General features: G+C 57.7%; 1 protein-coding gene across 1 annotated transcript in view; it reads left to right on the forward strand.

Annotated features, from left to right (window-relative positions):
• Nucleotides 1-19,111, forward strand: part of ADAMTS1 (ADAM metallopeptidase with thrombospondin type 1 motif 1) — a 42,158-nt gene that overhangs the window by 14,608 nt on the left and 8,439 nt on the right. Inside the window, exons 6-9 of the mRNA XM_039914551.1 lie at nt 273-448; nt 1,490-1,665; nt 1,752-2,290; nt 7,460-7,612. Coding sequence (XP_039770485.1) covers nt 273-448; nt 1,490-1,665; nt 1,752-2,290; nt 7,460-7,612 — 1,044 coding nt within the window. The remainder of the gene's footprint in view (nt 1-272; nt 449-1,489; nt 1,666-1,751; nt 2,291-7,459; nt 7,613-19,111) is intronic.

Here is a 19,111-nt window from a genome sequence, read left to right on the forward strand (position 1 = left end):
CAGTGACCGGCACAGATATTCCAACACCGCCGACTCTCCTCACCGCATCCCTGACTCACCCCAGTGACCCATCCAACCCCTGCTGACTCTCTCTTCTTCATCCCCGACTCTCCCTCGGTGACCCACCTTGAACTATCGAACACCTCCGACTCTCCCCAGTGACCCCAGCACGGATCGTTCAACACTCCTGACTCTCCCCTCTCCGTCCCCAAGTCCCCCCTCAAGGGACCACCCCAGAAATGACGGAACGCTCCCCGTGCTCATCTTTCCAGGCAAAAGCTTTCGCCAGGAGCAGTGCGAAGCCAAGAACGGCTTCCAGTCGGACGCCAAGGGGCTGAAGACCTTCGTGGAGTGGGTACCCAAGTACGCGGGGGTGCTTCCGGCCGACGTCTGCAAGCTGACCTGTCGAGCTAAAGGGACCGGCTACTACGTGGTCTTCTCCCCAAAGGTATCGCTCCACCCGCCCCGCCCACCGGGACAGCGGGACGGGGGTGGCGGCCGAGGCCGAGGCCGAGGGCGGACGAAGACTTCCGCTACACGCGTCCTCCCCGCAGCTCCTGGAGCGGCCAAGGAGACCGGTCGGCCTCTCGGTGGTCATCAGTCAGTCGGTCAATGGTCTTCGAGCGCTTACTGTGAGCAGACCTCTCTACTAAGCGCTTGGGAGAGTACCATCCAACGGTAGACACGTTCCCTGCCCTCAACAAGCTTACAGTCTAGAGCTGAAGCCACCAGAGAGTCCGGAAAAACGGTCCGAGTCCCGCTCACCACAGACGGGGGATGGGTCGCTTGATTATTCTGTCCTTCCCAGGTGCCTAGTTCAGTGCACCGCCCCTAAGAGGGGTTCAGTGAGTAGCACTACCAGCCCAGGACCCATCAGTGGAGACTGGCTGATCCCCCAAGCTTCTTCCAAGTAAAGGATTGGAGAGATATTTGCCCCATTGGTGCCTACTGGCCGTCCACCCGCCGCCCACCCGCACCCCTGTCCATCCGCCTCAACTGGGTGATGGACCAGAGCTCAGCTCCCACCCCCCAGGGATGAGGGGACAAGGGCGGATCCTCTGTGAGGAAGGGGTTTCTTTGGTCCTCTGAGTCCCTTTGGTCTGTAGTTGCGATTTCTGGATTCATTTCTCTGGAAAATAGAGGGCGAGAGGGTGGCTTAGGCACAGGCTAAGAATAGACCGGCTAATCGTGGCCTAGTGGAAAAAGCCCGGATTTGGTGCCCTCCACTTGCCTGGCCTGCATCCTGGGGCAAATCCCTTAACTTCTCTGGGCTTCGGTTTCCTCATCGGTAAAATGGGGATTCAATATCAGTTCTCCCTCCCGCTAAAACTACGAGCCCCAGAAGCGGCGTGGCTCAGTGGCTACAGCTTGGGCCTGGGAGTCAAAAGGTCCTGGGTTCTAATCCCTGCTCCGCCACTTGTCTGCTGTGCGGCCTGGGCCTCAATTCCCTCACCTGTAAAATGCGCCGCCCTCCCACCTCCTCCCGCAGGTGACGGACGGAACCGAGTGCCGGCCGTACAGCAGCTCGGTCTGCGTGCGGGGAAAATGCGTGAGGACAGGCTGCGACGGGGTCATCGGCTCCGCGCTGCAGTTCGACAGGTGCGGGGTGTGCGGAGGCGACAACTCCAGCTGCACTAAGGTCACCGGGACCTTCAATAAGAGGAGGTAAAGCGGGGTCCGATGCCGGGGGGGGGAAGGGAGGGGCGGGCCCGGCCGGAGGCCCTGACCGGTCTCCCCGCTCCGCCCCGCAGCAAGGGGTACACGGACGTGGTCCGCATCCCCGAGGGCGCCACCCACATCAAGATCCGCCAGTTCAAGGCCAAGGACCAGAGCCGCTTGACGGCCTACCTGGCCCTCAAGCGCAAGAGCGGCGAGTACCTGCTGAACGGCGGCTACGTCATCTCCACGTCCGAGACCGTGGTGGACGCCCACGGCACCGCCCTCAACTACAGCGGCTGGAGCCACCGGGACGACTTCCTCCACGCCATGGGCCACGCGGCCACCCGCGAGGTGCTGGTGGCCCAGATCTTGGCCACCGACCCCACGCGGCCCGTGGACGTCCGCTACAGCTTCTTCGTGCCCAACCGGGCGGCCCCCGGGTCCAACGCCGTGCCCGGCCAGGGCGTCCCGCGCTGGGTGACCGGGCCCTGGCTCTCCTGCTCTCGGACGTGTGACCGGGGCTGGCAGTCCCGGACCGTGCAGTGCCAGGACGGGAGCAAGAAGTTGGCCAAGGGTTGCCTCCTGCCCCAGCGGCCTACCGCCTTCAAGCAGTGCCTGCTCAGGAAGTGCTGACCCCCAGGCGAGGGGCCCAGTGTCCGTGGGAGGGGGCCGGTCCGGGGAGGCGGGGGACGTCACGCCGACCCGGGTCAGGAGGTGGGCGGGATCGGCCCGCCCCGCAGGACGCCGACGGGGAGGACCCTCGTCTCTAGCGGGTGGCCCCTCCGCAGAGACCGTGGGAAAGGTCCATTGCGGTAGGCCGCGGGGGGAGAGGTCGTCAGACGGCCCCTCCGGGGCCCGCTCCCTTCCTCCCCCGCAGAGAGCGGGGTCTGCCCGGCGGACCCCCGGCACTGACCGTCACGCATTCGGATTTTCCCCTCGGCAAGCGCGTCTCCCGGGGATGCCGCTCGATGCCACTTGACGCCGCGAAGAATGGAGAAACAGCCTCTCCGGCGATCGGCTGACGTGTTTCTGCATCTGTCTCCCACTCGCTGCCGTGCCCGACGAGAGGACCCACGTTTCGGTCATGGGAGAGGGCCACACGGCCGTCTCCCGATGGCACGATTTTATATGTGGTTGAACATCTTCTCCCCACCCATAAAGGGGAAACGCACCAACAGGGATTGACAGTTTCGTGCGTGTGTGAGAACGCACATGCCCACACGCACGGTAAAAAGTGACATTTGATATGTCAAAATTTGGAACAATAAAAAGCCTGTTGCCGTGTTCTGTGACGATCCCAAACCGTTTTGTTATCTGCCACTCCCCCGCTGAAATCTAACAACGTGTTATGTACCTACGTGTCTCGAAGAAGGCATGACAGGTCCACAGAGCACAGCAAATAGTATTTTATCGATGTCCGTTCGCCGTTTTTCCACCCGGTACCCATCTGCCGGCAGAACTTTCTCACTTGTCGTTTCTCTGTTTTCATCTGTTGTATGACCGTAGGAACCATTTTGGTTTTGTTCAGAGTCTGTTTAGTTTAACGAAGCGCACTAAGGTCACTAAGGAGTTAACCCCATCTCCATTTGGTGGTTAAATCCATATCAATAAGACTGTTTCCACAGAGTGAAATGTTATTCCTTATTGCCTGGATCCTAGATTTTTTTTTTTTTTTGTTTAACCACTTGAAAAGTATTTTGAAGCCACAGCCAGGGTGAAATGGAAAAAAAAAAAAAAAGGCAGGAAAGGGTTGTTTTTTTCAAGTGCGTGTAGGCAGAGGAGAAGTATGTGAAACGGAGTTATTCTTGCTTTGCTTGTCAGATCGCAGTCAGTGGGGTCTTAATGGCGAGGCGAAAGATGGAAAGTTGCATTTCAGACCGATTTTGTCATCATTAGCTCAGAGAACTTGGGAAATTCCTGCTTTAGTGAACCTGTGTCGAGCGCAGCCGGGCAGTAAGCGCTTAATGCTCACCCTTATACTTACCGTTCTTATTTTATCCCCCTGCCTCAACTGACAGTACAGATCAGCCCTCCCGCCCCCTTTCAGGGATGGGCAGGGGTTCGGGAGTCAGGCACTGAATGGGGAAATAACAATCGTGTTATTTATTAAGCGCTCCCTTTGTGCCAGGCACTGTACTAAGCACTGGAATAGAAACAAGCTAATCGGGTTGGACGCAGTCCAGGTCCCACGCGGGGCTCACGGTCTCAATCCCCATTTTACGGATGAGGTAACCGAGGCCCAGAGAAGTGAAGTGACTTGCCCGAGGTCACGCAGCAGACACCCCGCAGATCTGGGATTCGAACCCACGTCCTTCTAACTCTCAGGCCCGGGCTCGCTCCGCTAGGCCAGTTTGATGCCAAGTTAGACGACCTCTGCGGATTGCTGCCCTTCACTCGGTGAGAGGACGTTTTCACTCAATCATCCGTATTTATCGAGTGCTTACTGCGTGCAGAACACTGTACTAAGCGCTTGGGAGACTAAAATATAACAGAATTGGTTGACGTGTTCCCTGCCCCCAAAGAGTCACGAGGCAAGTCACTTCACTTCTCTGTGCCTCAATTACCTCATCCGTAAAAGGGGGGTAAATACTGTGAGCCCCATATTATGCTGCTTCTAAAGTGCTTACTGTGTGGCAAGCACTGTTCTAAGCACTGGGCTTAGAAATTAACCTGGTTGGACACAGTCCCTGTTCCACAGGGGGCTCTAAATAGGGGCTTCACTGTCTAAATAGTCCATGTGGACTGGGTCCAATTTGATTATCTTCTATCTACCCCAGCATTTAGTACAGTGCCTGGCCCATCATGAGCGCTTAACCAATACCGTAATAAAAAAGTTTACAGTCTCTACATAGTTATGCACAGATGACCTGGAAACGCGTCTTATAAGGAATGGGGTCCCAAACTTAGGGCTGGGAGGAACATTTCCCCTGAACTTAAGGTTACCTGCCTCCCAACCTGTCGATGGCTTGATTTGTTCCCAAAATGGTCTGTGAGCTTCTTGTGACGTTAGGAAAGAACCAGACTCGAATGATCCGTTTGGTGGCTTGTGCTTCGCTCAATCGGGGGTGTTTAAACCGATCACAGACCGTGCAGAGAACCGTATTGAGCTCTGGAAATGGGGGTGGGGCAAGGGTCCTTTCCTCTCTGGCCCGTCTCCGGCCCCTCGGAGATGATCAGAGAAAGTCCCGGCTAAGGCTGGGTGGCGAAAAGGTTCGCCGGTCCAGACTGGAAAGCTCTTAAACAATTCTAACCTCTTGGTTAGAGGCGCAGGCGCAGTCCTTCCCCGGAATACCACCGTCGTCTCTGGCCGTCGGGGAAGACAGAAAGTGACAGGGATATGAGGGTCTGGAAGAGTTTCCTTGAGCGGGGCCAGAGGAGGTGGGTCTGGAGAGTCTCCTCTGTCTTGGTGTAGGGCGGGTAGCCCGGACCACCCCTTCTCCATGGCAACGGGTGTCGGGGAAGATGCTCAGGCCTGTGAATGTGAACCACGGTGGTCCCTCCCTGAACACCCCTCTCCCGGGCCCAAGCCGTGACTGCTGTGTAATTTGATTTTTAAAAAAGCAGAGGTGGTTTCACTCAGCCTCTGTCCCTCACATCAAGAGAGTGGACACCCATCTTCCCTCACCAAATTTCCCATGCCCTTCCCTGCCTGCTACCAAGCCTTCCTGTGGAAACGGTTTTATATTCCATAAAGAGGAAAAACTGGGGGACTCCTCTTCAAACCGCACTGAAAATGATAATTTATTGCTTTTGCCACTGGTATGTGAACTTGTTTCGTGAACTTATTTATTCTTATTTAACAAAGACTATCGACTGTGCAAATTCCACTCTATTTAAAATGTTTTTCTATCGTCCTCTTTTTTTTTAATTTATGCTTCTCTCTGTGTGTAAAGTACACGCTGTGGGTTTACGAGACGGACAGCACGGGTCGCTTTTCCGTTTTTTGACAGAAAGCTTTCTGCGTGGAACAGGTGTATATGTATGTATAAATATATGTGTGTGTATATATAGATATTCCACATAACTCTGTTTTCTGACACCATCCGTTCCCATTCCAGGATAGGTTCTGAGTCCACGGTGATAATGTCACGGGGGTTCGGGGCTTCTGGGTGGTGAATAATCTGCTTAAAACTCCAGGAGACTTTGTCACGCAGAGTCACAAATCGGCGGAGCCGGGATTAGGACCCCCGTCCGCACTGAGTGCTTGAGAGATTATGGGAGAGAATCATAGCAGATGTGGTCCCAGATCTCCAGGGAGTGACAACCTACTGCGTGCAGACGCTGTACCGAGCGCTCGGGAGAGCACCACTGGCTCGGCAGACCCGACACCTGCTCCGAAGGGGCTGAGAGTCTAGCGGGGAGGGGAGAACAAAAAGGAAAGAAATGACCCGTTTCCCTCCACCCCAAACCACCTCCCGATCTCTGCGGAAGCTGTGGGGATGCCAGAAGGCCAACGGGCTCCGTGCGGGACTCCAGAACCAACCGGGGAGTTGGTGGGAGACTTGATCAGGGCCCTCTGGGGAAGGCTTCCAGGCAACGAGGTGCGAGTCAGGAAAAGCCGGCCTTTTCCGTTTGGGAAAAGGTGCGGGGGAGGGCACCGCCGGGAGCGGGAATTGGTTGTGTCTTTGCAGGTTCTGATGCATGAAGCGTTTCCCCTTGGACTGTTTTTCTTTCGCAAGCTTCGGCTCCCCCCCATCGCCCACTCCGCCCACCTTGGCAGTCGGCCGTCTGGGGTGTATCCTGTTTCCTCTGCGGATGGGGGGTGGGGGTACCCGACCGGAGCCTCGGCCCCCACCGTCGCCCTCCCCAAAGTGAGCCCCCCCCCGGCGAGCAGGAAGTCTATCTCCAAGGGTGCCCTGGCCCTTGTTTTCTCTGTGCAGGTTGATCGCTTCCGTATTGCCCCTTCCCACTGCCCGTCCCGCAATTTTCCAGGCGTCAGGACGGGGGTCTGAAGGGCGTCTGGGGTGTCGGTCGTCGGTTACGGGGTGAAGTCAGGATCATGAGGAGGGCGGCGTGGGCAGCTTCAGCCATCAGAGAAGGAAAGTCCCAGAGAGCCGCCGTCTTGCCCACCGCCTTCCTGGAAGAGAGACTGTTTTTCTAGGCCGGAGGCGAGGCTTCGTCACGGCGGCCCTGGGTGGCCCGGGCCGGGGAGGCCGGGGAGAGGCCCGGACCTCGGGATCTCGGCCCTCTCGGCCTCTTGGCCGGGCAGGGGGCCGAGCACGGAGGAAGTGACCTCCAGATGACCGTCCACCGGGTTCCCGCCCACGGACGGATTCCTGGGGTTAGCACGGCGCAAAGCCCGGTCTCCGGTCAAGGGTCAGCCTACCTGAAGGGCTCACCTCCCCGAGGCTGGCTGGCCCTCAGGCGTCAGCTCTCCCGCCCCTTCACCCTCGCTCCCATTCCCTTTCCTCTCGGCTCCCCCTTTCGCCCCCTTTTTCTCGCCCCGGTTCCTCCCTCCTCCCCCCTCCACCTCTCAGCCTCCCTCCCCAGGCCTCCCTCTCTCCCTCGATCTCCGGGTCGCTGGGCTAGTGCCGACCAGGCAGGGACGGAGCTGAGCCGGGCAGGCCGGGCCTGGCCGGGCAGCGGGAGGGCGATGGAGAGGGGGTGGGAGTGACCGGGCCGGGCCAGCGCTGACCAGGTGGGGATGGCAATGACCGGGAGGGGACCACGGAGATCGGGAAAGGACGGTGTCGGAGAACAGGTGGAGACGATACTGACCGGGCCGGGCCAGCGGTGAGAGGGCCGGCTCGGAGGTTGGGCTGGCCGTCCCGTAGCCCAACCTAAATTTTCTGGAGTCCAGGTCAGTGGCCGGACACCTACCACCCAACCTTCTACCACATCTCCGGCTCTAGCACCTCCATTTCCTCCGGGGGCTTTCGGGGCTTTCTCCCCCTGAACCTCAGACTCTCGCTTCTCTACATCGACTTTATCATTAAGAAGAAGAAGAAGAATCGTGGCATTTGTTAAGTGCTTACTACGTACCGAGCACTGTTCTAAGCGCTGGGGAAGACACAAGCTAATCAGGTTGGACACGGTCGCTGTCCCGCATGGGGCTCGCAGTCCTGACCCCCACTTAACAAATGAGGTAGCTGAGACCTAGAAAATGATGATGCTGATGGTGTGTGTTAGCATTTACTATGTGCCAAGCACTGTAAGAAGAAGAAGAAATTTGATATTTAAGTGTTTACTATGTTCCAAGCACTATTCTAAGTGCTGGAGAAGACACGAGCTAATCAGGTTGGATATAGTCGCTGTCTCGCATGGGGCTCGCAGTCCTAATTCCCATTTTACAAATGAGGTACCTGAGGCCCAGAAAATGATGATGTTGATGGTATTTGTTAGCACTTACTATGTGCCAAGCATTGTTCTAAGCGCCGGGGTAGACACAAGCTAATCAGGTTGGACACGGTCGCTGTCCCCCATGGAGCTCACAGTCTTAATCCCCATTTTACGATGAGGTAACTGAGGCGCAGAGAATGATGATGATGATGATGGTATCGGTTAAGTGCTTATTACGTGCCAAGCCCTGTTCTAAGCCCTGGGCTACATTCAAGGTAATCAGGTTGAATGGAGTCTCGGATGCACATGGGGCTCCCGGTCTTAATCCCCATTTTACTGATGAGGGAAATAAAGCACAGATAAGTGAGGTGACTCGCCCAAGGCCACACAGACCCGGGGCAGAGCCGGGATTAGAACCCAGATCCTGTGACTCCCAGGCCCGTGCTCTTTCCACTAGACCATGCTGCTTTGCTCTTCCCATTTCTCCATCCCCTTCCACAGACCACCACGTTCCTCGCGGGCAAGATTCTGCCTCTTATTTTTGATCTATTCTCCATTCATTCATTCAGTCGTATTTATTGAGCGCTTACTGTGTGCAGAGCACTGTACTAAGCACTCGGGAGAGCCCAATACAGCAGTAAACATATATATTCCCTGCCCACAACGAACTTGCAGTCTAGAGCTCTCTCTATGCGGAGGCACCCAATACAGGGCTCTACATCCAGTAGGTGGCCAGTACGGTGGTAAAGCACTTATTAGTCACCTACTATAGCAACCTGTACACAGTGAGCACCCAAAACAGTGCTGTGCACATAGTAGGAGTCCAGTACAGCGGTACAGTACCCGTCACATGGTAGGCCCCTACTATATAGCACTCTGCTTCTTTAGGCACCCAGTACAGCACCCTCCGTGTGACAGGCACTCAGTACAGAGCTCTACACAACAGCCAGAGCTTAAAATGTACACTATTTGTGAACTTTCATCTCTCTGAGCTATTGCTTTTTTTTTTCCATTAATTTTGCACTGAGTTTCTTCATTCTTGTTTTATTTTGGAATTTTAAATGAAAACATTTTCCTTGGAAAGTTTCTAAATAGACATTAATACAACCGGGAGGGGCCGCCTCCGTGAAATATGTATATTTATATCTGTTTTTGTCTACGGAACCCTTTGCTGAGTTCAAACTATTTGGGATCGGGCGTTTCCGTGGTGAATCAGAACAGCCAAACTGGATTTCATCGCTCGCCGTCATGTGAATCCGTGTTTTCCCGTCTCCTCGCGTTCCGAAGTGTCCTCGGAGCGCTGAGCGTTGCGGGGAGGCCGCTCTGGTCCTGACCCCGGCCTCCGGACTTGCCCCCGGCCCCGGGGCCTCCTCCTTTTGCCCACCCACCTCCTCTCCACCGTCCCCTCTCCTCCACCCCACTGGAATCCAGTCGACAAACAGTTCCGCTGGGAACTAAACCGGGGAGCCGGGGAGGTGTCGGGAAAAGGTCATTTAGGCTTGTAGATTTTACCTTATTAATAATAATAATAATAATAGTAGTACTCGTTAAGCATTTACTATGGGCCAAGCACTGTCTTAAGCACTGAGATAGATGAGCTAAACCGCGGAGCCGGGGAGGCGTCGGAAAAAAATAATTTAGGCTTGTAGATTTTACCTTATTAATTATAATAATAGTACTCGTTAAGCACTTACTACGGGCCAAGCACTGTCTTAAGCACTGAGGTGGATACAAGCTAATTATCATTATTATTATTATGGCATCTGTTAGGCGCTTACTACGGGCCGACCACTGTTCGAAGAACGGGGAATAGATACAAGGTCCAGGTTGTCCCACGTGGGGCTCCCATTTCACAGATGAGGGAAGCGAGGCGCAGAGAGGTGCCGTGCCTTACCCAAGGTCACGGAGCAGACGTGCGGCGGAGCCGGGATTAGAACCCGGGTTCTTCCCCGACTGCCAGGCCCGGGCTCTACCCACCGTGGTCTAGCGGAAAGAGCCCGGAAAATTGGGTGTCAGAGGAGGAGGGTTCTAATCTCAGCTCTGCCTCTTGCCTGCTGGGTGACCTGGGGCAAGTTGCTCAACTTCTCGGTTCTCTTATCTGTGAAATGAAGATTCACAATAAGTAGATTGTGAGCCCCGCGGAACAGGGACTGTTTAGGGCCTCGAATATCTTGTATGGACCTCAGCGCTTAGAGCAGCGCTTAACCCCTAGAAAGCGCTCAACAAATGGATTATTATCACTAAATATTGATCGATTGACATTACAATTACCACCTCTACAAAGATAAGAACAGAGCTCTCCTCTGCAGGCAAAAGATAACAAACTGAACCTATGTCCTCACCTATGCGCACGTCAGTCAATTGTATTGATTGAGCTCATACTGTGTGCGAAGCACTGTACTAAGTGCTTGGGGGAGTGCAGTATAGTGGACCTCAAAAAACTAGTTTTAAAATGTTTATTATTAGTCCAGGTTTACACTGATTTTAGATCCTGTAACTATGTTACCTGAGGTGTTGCTCGGGTGGTTATTATGTACAACATCAATCGTCACCATCCTCAGAGCACTGTGCTAAACGCAAAGGAGAGTAGAATACAAGGGAGTCGGTTGACCTACTCCCTGTCGACAACGAGCTGTGCAAGAACTGCATTAGGCTCCTGGGGTAGAATCGCTTCGTGAAAGATCTGGGCCATTTTGGTGCTTTTCCGGTCTGTTTGGAGCCCATTCATGCACTTTATTTCCCGGGGGAAAACCGATCTTTGTTTATAATCATCATTATGGCATTTATTAACCGCTTAGTACGCTTTAAGTGCTGGAGTAGATGAAAGGGAACAGTCCCTACTGATGGTATCTGTTCATCCGCTTACTATGTGCCAGGCCCTGTTCTAAGCGCTGGGGTAAATACCCACTAATCAGGTTGGACACAGTCCCTGCACGCGATTCCCAGTCTCAATTCCCATTTTTACAGACGAGGCAACCGAGGCCCAGAGAAGCGAAGCGACTCGCCCGAGGTCACCCAGCAGACAAGTAGAAGAGGAGGGGATTAGAACCCAGGTCCTTCTGACTCCCAGGCCTTCGATCTATCCACTAGTCCATGCCCGTTTCTCATGCTTCCTTCCCTGGGCCACACGGCGTTCCCACTCTATCTTAGTCCCATTTTCCAGGGAAACTGAGGCCCGGAGAGGTTAACTGGTTTGTCCAAGGTCGCCCAGCAGGCCGGTGTGAGGGGGAGGGATTGGGAGAGGGGTTGGGAGAGGGGTTGGGAGAGGGATGGCCCATCAATGTTCCCGAATCTCTCAGGATTTGGAGACTCCCGTTTTGGGAATCTCTGTCCTGGCTTGGTCCCAATTTTGGGAATGTGGGTTTTCAGCGCCGCCTGGCGGCCATACAGTTCCCCATCCTCGACGCCGTAGTGACTGCCGCACGACTATGTATCAGACGCCCCTCGTGGGCCGAGCGCTGATCTGGACCCTTCCTCTGTGCGGATCGGGTGCCTAGCGTGTGCAGGGCGCTGTGCTGGGCGTCTCCTGTGGACGGAGCGCTTTGCCACGCACCTACTATGTGCAGAGCGTTGGCCTGGGATACAGCCCGGGCCTGGGAGTCGGAAGGTCGTGGGTTCTAATCCCCACTCCGCCACTTGTCCGCCACATCACCCTGGGCCAGTCACTTCACTTCTCCGTGCCTCAGTGACCTCATCTGTAAAATGGGGATGAAGACTGGGAGCCCCACGTGAGACGACCTGATGACTTTGTATCTCCCCCGGGGCTCAGATCAGTGCCTGGCACATCGTAAGCGCTTAACAAATACCATCATTATTATGATTATTATTTTGTGCAGAGCGTCGGGCCGAGTGCTTCTTTTGTACAAAGCGTGTAGCGCCGGGCACCTAGTATGTTTCGAGCGCTGGACAGGTTGCCCACAGTGTGCGGAGCACTGTGCTGGGTGCACGGCCTAGTAGACAGAGTACGGGCCTGGAAATGAGCAGGACCCGGTTTCTAACCCCAGCTCCGCAAATCGTCTGCTGTGAGACCCAGGGCAAGTCACTTCTGGGCCTCGGTGACCTCATCTGTAAAATGGGGATTGAGACGGCGAGCCCCACGTGGGACAGGGACTTTGTCCAACCCCATTTGCATTTATCCACCTCGGCGCTTAGAACAGTGCCGGGCGCATAGTAAGCACTTAACCAATACCGTCACCGTTATTATCAAGTCACTTCTCTGTGGCTTCGTTACCTCATCTGTAAAATGGGGATTAAGACTTTGAGCCCTGTGTGGGACAGGGATTGTGCCCAACCCGTCAATCTTATATCCCCCCCCCCCCCCAGGGCTTAGTACGGTGCCCGGCACATAGTAAGCGCTTCACAGTCACCTCATTTCCCACCTCCCTCTCCCTCCTGTGTCACCTACGCATTTGGATCTGTATCCCTTGATATTCACCCCCCTCCCAACACTTACATCCATGTCCTGACTCAGTATCACTTTCCCTCTCCTTAATTGATTTTAATATCTGTCCGTCCCCCACCCCGTCGACTGTACACTCTTCGAGAGCGGGGAATCATCATAATGTCGGTATTTGTTAAGCGCTTACTGTGTGCCGAGCACTGTTCTAAGCGCTGGGGGAGATACGAGGTCGTCAGCTGGTCCCAGGTGGGGCTCACGGTCTTCATCCCCATTTGATGGATGAGGGAACTGAGGCCCAGAGAAGCGAAGTGACTTGCTCAAGGTCACTCAGCTGACCAGCGGCTGGGGGAGGGATTAGAACCCATGACCTCTGACTCCCAAGCCCGCGCTCTTTCCACTAAGTCTTGCTGCTTCTCTGTCTCCCGACTCTATTATATAATCATCCTTCCCAAGCACTCGGTACAGGGCCGGGTAGGCGGTAACCGCGCGACAAATACGTTTTTTAAATGGTATTTGTTGAGCACTTACTCTGCGCCAGGCACTGAACTAAGCACTGCGGTAACTAGAAGCTAATCAGGTTGGCCACAGTCTCTGGCCCCCGTGGGGCTCACGGTCTTCCTCCCCATTTTACAGATGGGGGAACTGAGGCCCAGAGAAGTTAAGGCGCCTGTCCGGGGTCACGTAGCAGATGGAATGATTGATTGAAGAATGCCGGCAGCAACTGGTTGACCACTCCTCCGAAAGGGCTCACTGGCCACTAATAATAATAATAATAATAATAATTGCAGTATTTGTGAAGCGCCCGCTATGCGCCAACACTGTACTAAGCGCTGGGGAGAGAGAAGATAGATCCCACCCGGGGATCATACTCTAAGTAGGAGGGAGAACTGGTCTCGAGTCTTCCTTTCGCACGGAAGAGTCAAGGGACTTGTCCGAGGTCGCGCAACAGGTAAGCGGCGGAAGTCGGGATTAGAACCCGGGTCCTCTAACTCCCAGGCCCGGGTTCTGCTGACTAGGCCACGCCGCTTCCAGTCACAGCTCGGCGGCGGGGTCTCCCGAGGCCGTGGGAACGAGAAGCAGCGTGGCCTGGAAGGTCGTGGGTTCTAATCCCAGCTCCGCTACTCGTCTGCCGCGTGACCGGGGGCGAGTCGCTTCACTTCTCTGGGCCTCAGTCACCTCATGCGGAAAATGGGGATTGAGACCGTGAGCCCCACGTGGGACGGGGATTGGGTCCAACCCCATTTGCTTGTATCCACCCAGGGTTTAGTACAGTGCCTGGCACGTGGTAAGTGCTTAACAAATGCCACAATTATTAATAATAATAATAATAATGATAAAAAGCGACCCCCTTTGTCCAGCCGGTGGTGTTTACAGTCTTCACTGCCCCCTGGCGGGTCTGGACTGGCCTGGGCTGGGACCAGGCCGCGGGACGTTTAAGGTGGAAAAGGCCGAGAGGGAGAGAATCGTTAAAATGAATAACGAGCGTCAGTGTACACGGACCTCTGATGAAGTGCGAAACCACAAGATGATAGAATATGTTTTCGTGCTCGGGACTCCGGACGCGGATGCGCGGCAGTTTCCGAGGCCTTTAGAGAAATCGAGGCCGATGCCGCCGGGCGCGGGAAACAAACCACTCGGGTTGGGGCGTGTCAAAATAAAACAAACCAAAAAAAAATCGCGATGTCGGCGGCGGGCATCTCTGCGGCGGGCTGAGCACCGGGGCGGATGTATCATAGCGCTTAGAACAGTGCTCTGCGCGTAGTAAGCGCTTAACAAATACCGACTATTATTATTATACTCTGCCGAGCGCTTAGTAAATACGGTGGAATGATCGAATCTGGGATAATCGGGTCGGGAGGTCCCTGTCCCGCCAGGTCTCTGTCTGAGAGGGAGAGAGGACCAATAAATGGGCCATCCCCCTTTTCATTCATCCGATAAGTATTTATCGAGCGCTTACTATGTGCCCAGCACTGTTGCAATGTACGATTCGGCGACAGGTAGAGACAATCCCTGCCCGGGAACCGGCTCGTTTCGAGGTGAGGAAACAGAGGCTCACGGAGGTTAAGCGGCTCGTCCGAGATTCCGCAGCGGGCAAGACGTCGGGATTTCTGCCTTTGAGCCCCCTGCTCTTTCCGCTGGCCGTGCTCCCCAAAATCCGCGTTTTTAAAGGCGATCAATCGATTGATGATATTTACGAAGCACTTAGGCTGTAATAACTGTGGCGTCCGCTCAGTGCCGACCAGGTGACCAAAGGCCGGGGTGGCTACGAGCGAATCGGGTTGGACGGAGTGTGTGCGGGCGGCTCACCGTCTTCATCCCCCTTTTACGGATGAGGTAACTGAGGCCCAGAGAAATCAAGTGACCTACCCAAGGTCACCCGGCGGGCCGGCGGAGGAGCCGGGACGAGGAAGCCCCGAGGGCCCGTGCGGAGTGACCCCGATGGTGCCGCGCCTGTGGAGTCCGGCTTCCCCCGGCTGACCCGGCCCCCGGACCTCGCCGCGCGGCCTGGGCTCCGAGACGTAAGTGAGCGGGGCAGGAGGGGGCTTCGCGGGCCCCGGCCGGGCCGAGGAAGAGGTTCGCCGTGACTTCGCCCCTTTGAGCGGCACGTGTGAAGCAGTGTGAGAGTGGCCCGGGCCGTGACAGAGCGCGGGGGCTGCGTCCGGGCAGCCCCCGACCCGAAACTTCCCGGCTTCCTGGACTTCCCGGAAACCTACGGACCCCAGGCCTGGTGGTCTCCGTCCCGTCCCGGGCCCCGCAGGGCCTCGGTGGCCCTGGGTGGCACCCAGGACCCCGGGAGCCCACTCCTAACTGCCGCCTCCCCCCCAACACACAAACACAAGCACTCACAAACGTGATGCACACTCCCCCCGGCCCCGACGCACACACACAGGAGCACAATGACCCAGGCCCACCCCCTCGTGCACATATAGGTAACGCACAGACCAGCTCCCAAACACATGCCCACTCGCCCCAACCCCCCCCCCCATACCCAGAGAAGCAGCGTGGCTCAGGGGAAAGAGCCCGGGCTCGGGAGTCAGAGGTCATGGGTTCGAATCCCGGCTCCACCACTTGTCAGCTGCGTGACTTTGGGCGCGTCACTTCCCTGGGCCTCAGCTACCCCATCTGTCAAATGGGGATGAAGGTTGTGAGCCCCACGTGGGACAACCTGATCCGCTTGTATCCTCCCCGGCGCTTAGAACAGTGCCCTTGCGCGTAGAAAGCGCTTCACAAATGCCATCATTATTATTATACGCATCCCCAGTCGCCCACTTTCTACACAAACACACGCTCCCCGCATTCACTCCATTCGATCGTATTTGTTGAGCGCTTACTCCGTGCAGGGCACTCTACTAAGCGCTCGGAAAGTACAGTTCGGCAACGGATAGAGACAAGCCCTACCCAACAACCGGTTGTTCACAGTAGTCACACAGACCCACCCCCTCACACCCAGTCTCACAGACACACACAACCCAACACGGACAGACACCCACACAGTCCAACGCACTTTGTCACACCGACCGGCCCCGCTTCCCCCACCCGGCCACACAAACCCACCCCCCCTCACCACAACCGCACCCGGGCCCACCCCCTCCCACAGATGCGCAGACCCAGGGACCCACACACATACACATAATCACTCACACACGTATGTCCACTCTCCCCCGCACGCACAGTCGCACAGACCCGCTCCCCGCCGACCCACACTCCCCCCGTCACGCACACTCGCACTCCCACCCACTCTCCCTGCCGGGGCTGAGCGGGCCAGAAGAGCCCATGTTGAAACGTGCTCTCTCCTCACCCGCATCCAAGTGGATTAGCTGTTCTCCGGGACAGCTGGCCGCCCCATTTATTCCCTCACTTGTATTCGTCGAGCTCTGTGGGCAGAGCACTGTACTAACCGCTTGGGAGAGCATAACGTATCGATAAACGGACCTCGGCCCGGGAGTTTACGGTCTAGATTCAGTCGGTGGTGTTTATCGTGTGCAGAGCACCGGACTAAACGCTTGGGTGGGTAGGATATAACAATAAACAGACACATTCCCTGCCCACTGCGAGCTTGGAGTCTGGGGTGGGGGGTGGGGGTCTCCAGGCTCCCCCCGGCACGCCTCACCGCCCACTGTGCGCTTGCTGTGCGCAAAGCGCTGTTCTAAGCGCCGGGGAGGATACAAGGTGATCAGGTTGTCCCACGTGGGGCTCACAGTCTTCATCCCCGTTTGACAGATGGGGTAACTGAGGCACGGAGAAGTGAAGTGACTTGCCCACGGTCACCCAGCCCACCGTTAGGAATCGATTTCCAGAAGTGCAGGTGCCCGGAGGGACGCAAATCAGGAGGCAGGGATTCACCTCCTGCCACCACGCCTAGGCATCTACTTGTCTGCTCCGTGACCTTGGGCAAGTCACTCCCCTTCTCTGTGCCTCAGTTACCTGTAAAATGGGGGTGGAGACTGTGAGCCCCACTTGGGACACCGTGTCCAACCTGATTTGCTGGCATCCACCCTGGCAGTAAAACGCCCGGCACCTAGTAAGCGCTTAACAAATACGATCGTTGTAATTATTATTATGATTATTATGATTATCTCCCTGGCACTTAAAACGGATACGCGGACATGGTATCCATGGAGTGGCATGAGAGGGAGGCCGGGGTGGGAGGTGGGCAGGTAAACTGTTGGAGAGGGAGAGATCACGCGAGTGTGGGGTCCATTCTGAGACCTTCCCCAGCCCACCCGCCCAACCAAATGGGCACAGCACTGAAACCGGACCAGGCTTAATGATAATAATTGCGGTATTTAAGCGCTTACTACGGGCCAAGCACCGTACTAAACTCTGGCGCAGACACAAGGCGATCGGGTTGGACCCGGTCCCTGCCCCACGTGGGGCTCACAGTCTCAATCCCCATTTTACAGACGAGGTCACCGAGGCCCGGAGAAGTCAAGCGATGGCCGCGGATGGGACCCCTCGCCCTCCGCCCTTTAAGGGTCAGCGTGGCTCAGTGGAAAGAGCCCGGGCTTGGGAGTCAGGGGTCACGGGTGGTGATCCCGGCTCCGCCCCTCGTCTGCTGTGTGACCTCGGGCGAGTCGCTTCACTTCTCTGCCCCTCAGTCACCTCATCTGTAAAAATGGGGATTAAAAAATGTGAGCCCCGGGTGGGGCAATCTGATCACCCCGATTCTACCCCAGCGCGTAGAACAGTGCTCGACACATAGTGAGCACTTAACAAATACCGTGATTATTATCATCTCGGAGGGGGAAGGGGCGGTGGAAGTGCCAGGGGACTCGCAGTAGGGCGACAGTTTGGGGGCTGTGGGGTCGGGGACTGCAGTGCTGGGGTCGGGGGGACCCTCAGGACGGTGGCAATTTGGGGGCCGCTGCAGTGTGTGTGGGGGGGGGGTCCCGGGACGGGACGGTTGGGGGTAGGGGGCCCTGCAGTAGCCGGGGTCACCCTCGGGAGAGGCCGGGGCCGGGGCGGAGGTCCGGTCTTGGGGAGAAAGAGGAATAATCCACTCGGTCCTACGTACTGAGCGCTTCCTGGGTGCAGAGCACTGGCCTAAGGACTTGGAAAGGAAGAATGGGGAAGGGGCGAGCCGGGCGCCGGGGGGAGAGGGGTGGATCTGGGGGCGCAGGGGAAGGAGAAGGGAGGGACGGGGCGGGCTGGAGCGGGGGGCGCTCCCGGGCCCCCCTAAACGTCGGGGAGACGCTCGGGCCCGGGCCCCTCCCCCCGGATGGAAAAGCGGCTCCGGGTGTCCGGTCGCGCTGCCCTTCCGGAGGCCGGGACGGACGCGGCCATTGCCCTTTGGCCCGGGCAGGGCTGGGCAGGGCGGAGGCGGGGAGAGAGAAGGACAGGGGAGAGGGTCTCCCCGCATCTCCCCCTCCTCCGGCTCCGTTTGAGGGTGGGAGAAGGAAGGAGGAGGAGAGGGAGGAAGTGGACATGGATGGTTTCGGGGGGCGGGAGGGTCTGCGGGGGGAGGCTTTGGGCACGGGCATCTGCGGGGGGCTGGGCACGGTCGGGGTGGACAGAGGGGTCCCCGGGACGGGCGGCCCCCGGGAGAGACGGAGTCTGGGCAGGAGAGGAGGGGAAAGTTTCCTCTTTAGGGGGGAGAGAAGCCCCCCCCGGGGCCGGGCCGCCTCTCCCGGACCCCCTCCCCCCTCTCCCCAGCGGGGGGAGGGGAATGGGGGATGGGGGCTCCTGGCTGGGGGCCCGGCGGGGGGGAGGGGGCGGCCGGGCCCGGGGCCCCTTCCCCGGGGCGCCCCTTCCCCTCCCCTCCCCGGATCCCGCCCCCCTCGCCCGCCCCGTTACGCACGAAGCGAGCCCCGAGCGGGGGGGGAGGGGGCGGGGGCGAGGGGGGCGGGGGCGGCCCTCCGGCCCCATAAAAGCTCCGCCCGGCCGGCCCCGCACTCACCGTGCCAGCCGCCGCCGCCAGCCCCGGGGGCGTCGGCCCGCTCCTCCCGCGCCCGCTCCGTTCCTCCGCGCCTCTCCGACCAGGGGGACCCCCCCCCCTCCGCCCCCGGAGCCCGCCCCCCGCCTTCCCCCCACCCCTCCCGGTCCTCGGCGGAGCGCAGGGCGAGGCGCGGGGCCCCCTCCGACCCCCGGCCCATGGAGGGCGGCCGGGCACCGCGCTGAGAGCCCCGGGGCGCACGGCCCCGCGCCCTCCCGCCGCCCCCTCCCGGCCCGCCGCCGGCCCCTCCCGGCCCCCCGGCCCCGGCCGGCCGGCCGCCCCCCTCGCCCCCGGTCCCCTCGACCCGGCCCGGCGGGCGGCGGGCGGCCCCGCCGGCCCCC

This window comes from Ornithorhynchus anatinus, chromosome 17 (genome assembly GCF_004115215.2).
Source record: "Ornithorhynchus anatinus isolate Pmale09 chromosome 17, mOrnAna1.pri.v4, whole genome shotgun sequence".
Lineage (NCBI taxonomy): Eukaryota > Metazoa > Chordata > Mammalia > Monotremata > Ornithorhynchidae > Ornithorhynchus > Ornithorhynchus anatinus.